This window comes from Octodon degus, unplaced genomic scaffold, assembly GCF_000260255.1.
Source record: "Octodon degus isolate 3935 unplaced genomic scaffold, OctDeg1.0 scaffold00027, whole genome shotgun sequence".
Lineage (NCBI taxonomy): Eukaryota > Metazoa > Chordata > Mammalia > Rodentia > Octodontidae > Octodon > Octodon degus.
In genome coordinates this window covers 1322489-1324313 of record NW_004524603.1, presented here as the reverse complement: position 1 = coordinate 1324313, position 1825 = coordinate 1322489, and the positions used below count along the sequence as shown (strand labels likewise).

The 1825-nt window shown below is 53.9% G+C and overlaps 1 protein-coding gene across 1 annotated transcript in view; it reads left to right on the top strand.

Annotated features, from left to right (window-relative positions):
• The window catches only part of Ube3c (ubiquitin protein ligase E3C), a 94200-nt gene that overhangs the window by 43883 nt on the left and 48492 nt on the right, over positions 1–1825 (top strand). The window contains exon 14 of the mRNA XM_004629059.2: positions 499–603. Within this exon, the coding sequence (XP_004629116.1) occupies positions 499–603 (105 nt within the window). The remainder of the gene's footprint in view (positions 1–498; positions 604–1825) is intronic.

The window sequence follows — 1825 nt, the reverse complement described above, 5'->3', positions numbered from 1 at the left end:
TTAAAAAAAAAAAAGCCGCAGAACGGGGGAGATAGTTCAGTGGCATAAGTGCCTGTCTGGCGAGCACAAGGTCCCAAGTTCAGTCCCAGGTACTGCATAAAGGGAAAAAAAATGTGCAAAAAATGAGAGGGCCGGGCATGTGGTGGTAATTCCAGCACTCACTTGGGAGGCTGAGGCAGGAAGATTGTTACGAGTTTGAGACCAGCCTTGGGCTACGTGAGCTCAGGGCCAGCCTAAACTGCGTAGCAAACCCATCATGTGTGCACATACACGAGTTACCTTTCCTCAACTTGCTGGCTGTGTTGGTGGTAGGCTCTCGAGAGTGGGCCCTTGCGGGGCTGCATGGGGGGAGTCCTGAGTCCCATTTCCTTCCAGGCACATGCAGGAGTCACGCCCCATCCCAGCACCAAGAACCTCGGCACCTGACTGTGGTGGCCCTCACCATGCACTGCGTGGTTGCTGAGCAGCGTGTGACGTCTTCCTGTTCTCTTTCTCCAGGTTATCACCAACCTAGTGAAAATGCTGAAGTCCAGAGACACCAGGAGAAGCTTCTGTCCTCCAAATCACTGGCTGTCAGAGCAGGAAGACATCAAGGCAGATAAGGTGTTACTGAAGGATCCTTTTAGCATTTTTAATGAAACTATATATGTATATATGGACCAGGGCCAGGAAGATAGTTCGGTGCCTCAACGCCTGCCTGGCAAGTACAAGATCCTGAGTTTCATTCTGGGTACTCAAAAAATAAATACATAAAGATATGCTTGGGGACTGGTGAGATGGCTCAGTGGTCTAAAGCACCTACTTAGAACAAGTTTAGCAAAGCACAGAGACGGCGGTTCAATCCCCAGCACCACATGCCAGGCAGCCCCGCCCCCTGGTGGGCTGAGCTGGCCACACACACACACACACACACACACACACGTAAAAAAAAAAAGAAAGAAAAAAAAAGATATGCTTGTATTTATGTGTGTATACATATGCATCTGTCTTTTGGGGAAGAAGATGACGTCCTTTAAAAACGTTAACGTCCTCCCGCACTGTGACTTGACTCAGTCCTAGCGGCCAGCTCTCCTCTTGCCAGCTCTTAGTCACCTAGGAGTGTGCTAGCACCACCGACTTAGGCGTGCGCGCTGCATGTGTGCGGTAGTCTCTTCACTGGAGCAGGCTGTGTCTTTGATGTGGTGTGTTGCTCAGATCTGGTCTAAAGCTGATAAATGTGTGTAACACATTAGAACAAGTGCAGCACAGACTGAGGACATCCGGGCCTGGGGCCCCAGCAGGGGCAGGAGAGTACAGCGTAGTGTGCACAGAGGGCTGCGGGTGCTCTCCTGTGGGCCTTCGTGGAGCTTGGGCTGGAAGGGAGGAGAGGGCCTGGACGGAACAAAGCTGCAGAACCACTGGGTCGCCAGACCCACGAGGTGGAACCATTTCCAGGAGACAGCTCACCTGTTGTCACACCTGTGGCCCCACTCGGCTCACTGACCAGGCCCAGGACAGTGGGTGCTGGGGGGCCACTGCCCCAGGCTCAGAGCCAGGACCAGGGCTGCTCTGGGTCTGGGAAGACTGGCCAAGGAGAACCACAGGAGAGGGACAGGAGCCCAAGAGGGCACCGTCCTGGGGCGCAGACTGATAGGCTGTGAAGGCAGCTGCAGCGGATGTCCACAGATAGTAAGCAGAAATAGCTGCACCATGTGCATGTGTGGCGCATCAAAGGCCACCTCGCTGCTTAGGGCACTGCTTTACAAAGGAGGCGTCGTGAGCTTTGCGTGTGCCTTCCCAGGGTCAGAGGGGCCGGGGAGATGGCTCAGTGGAATAAGTGCTTCCC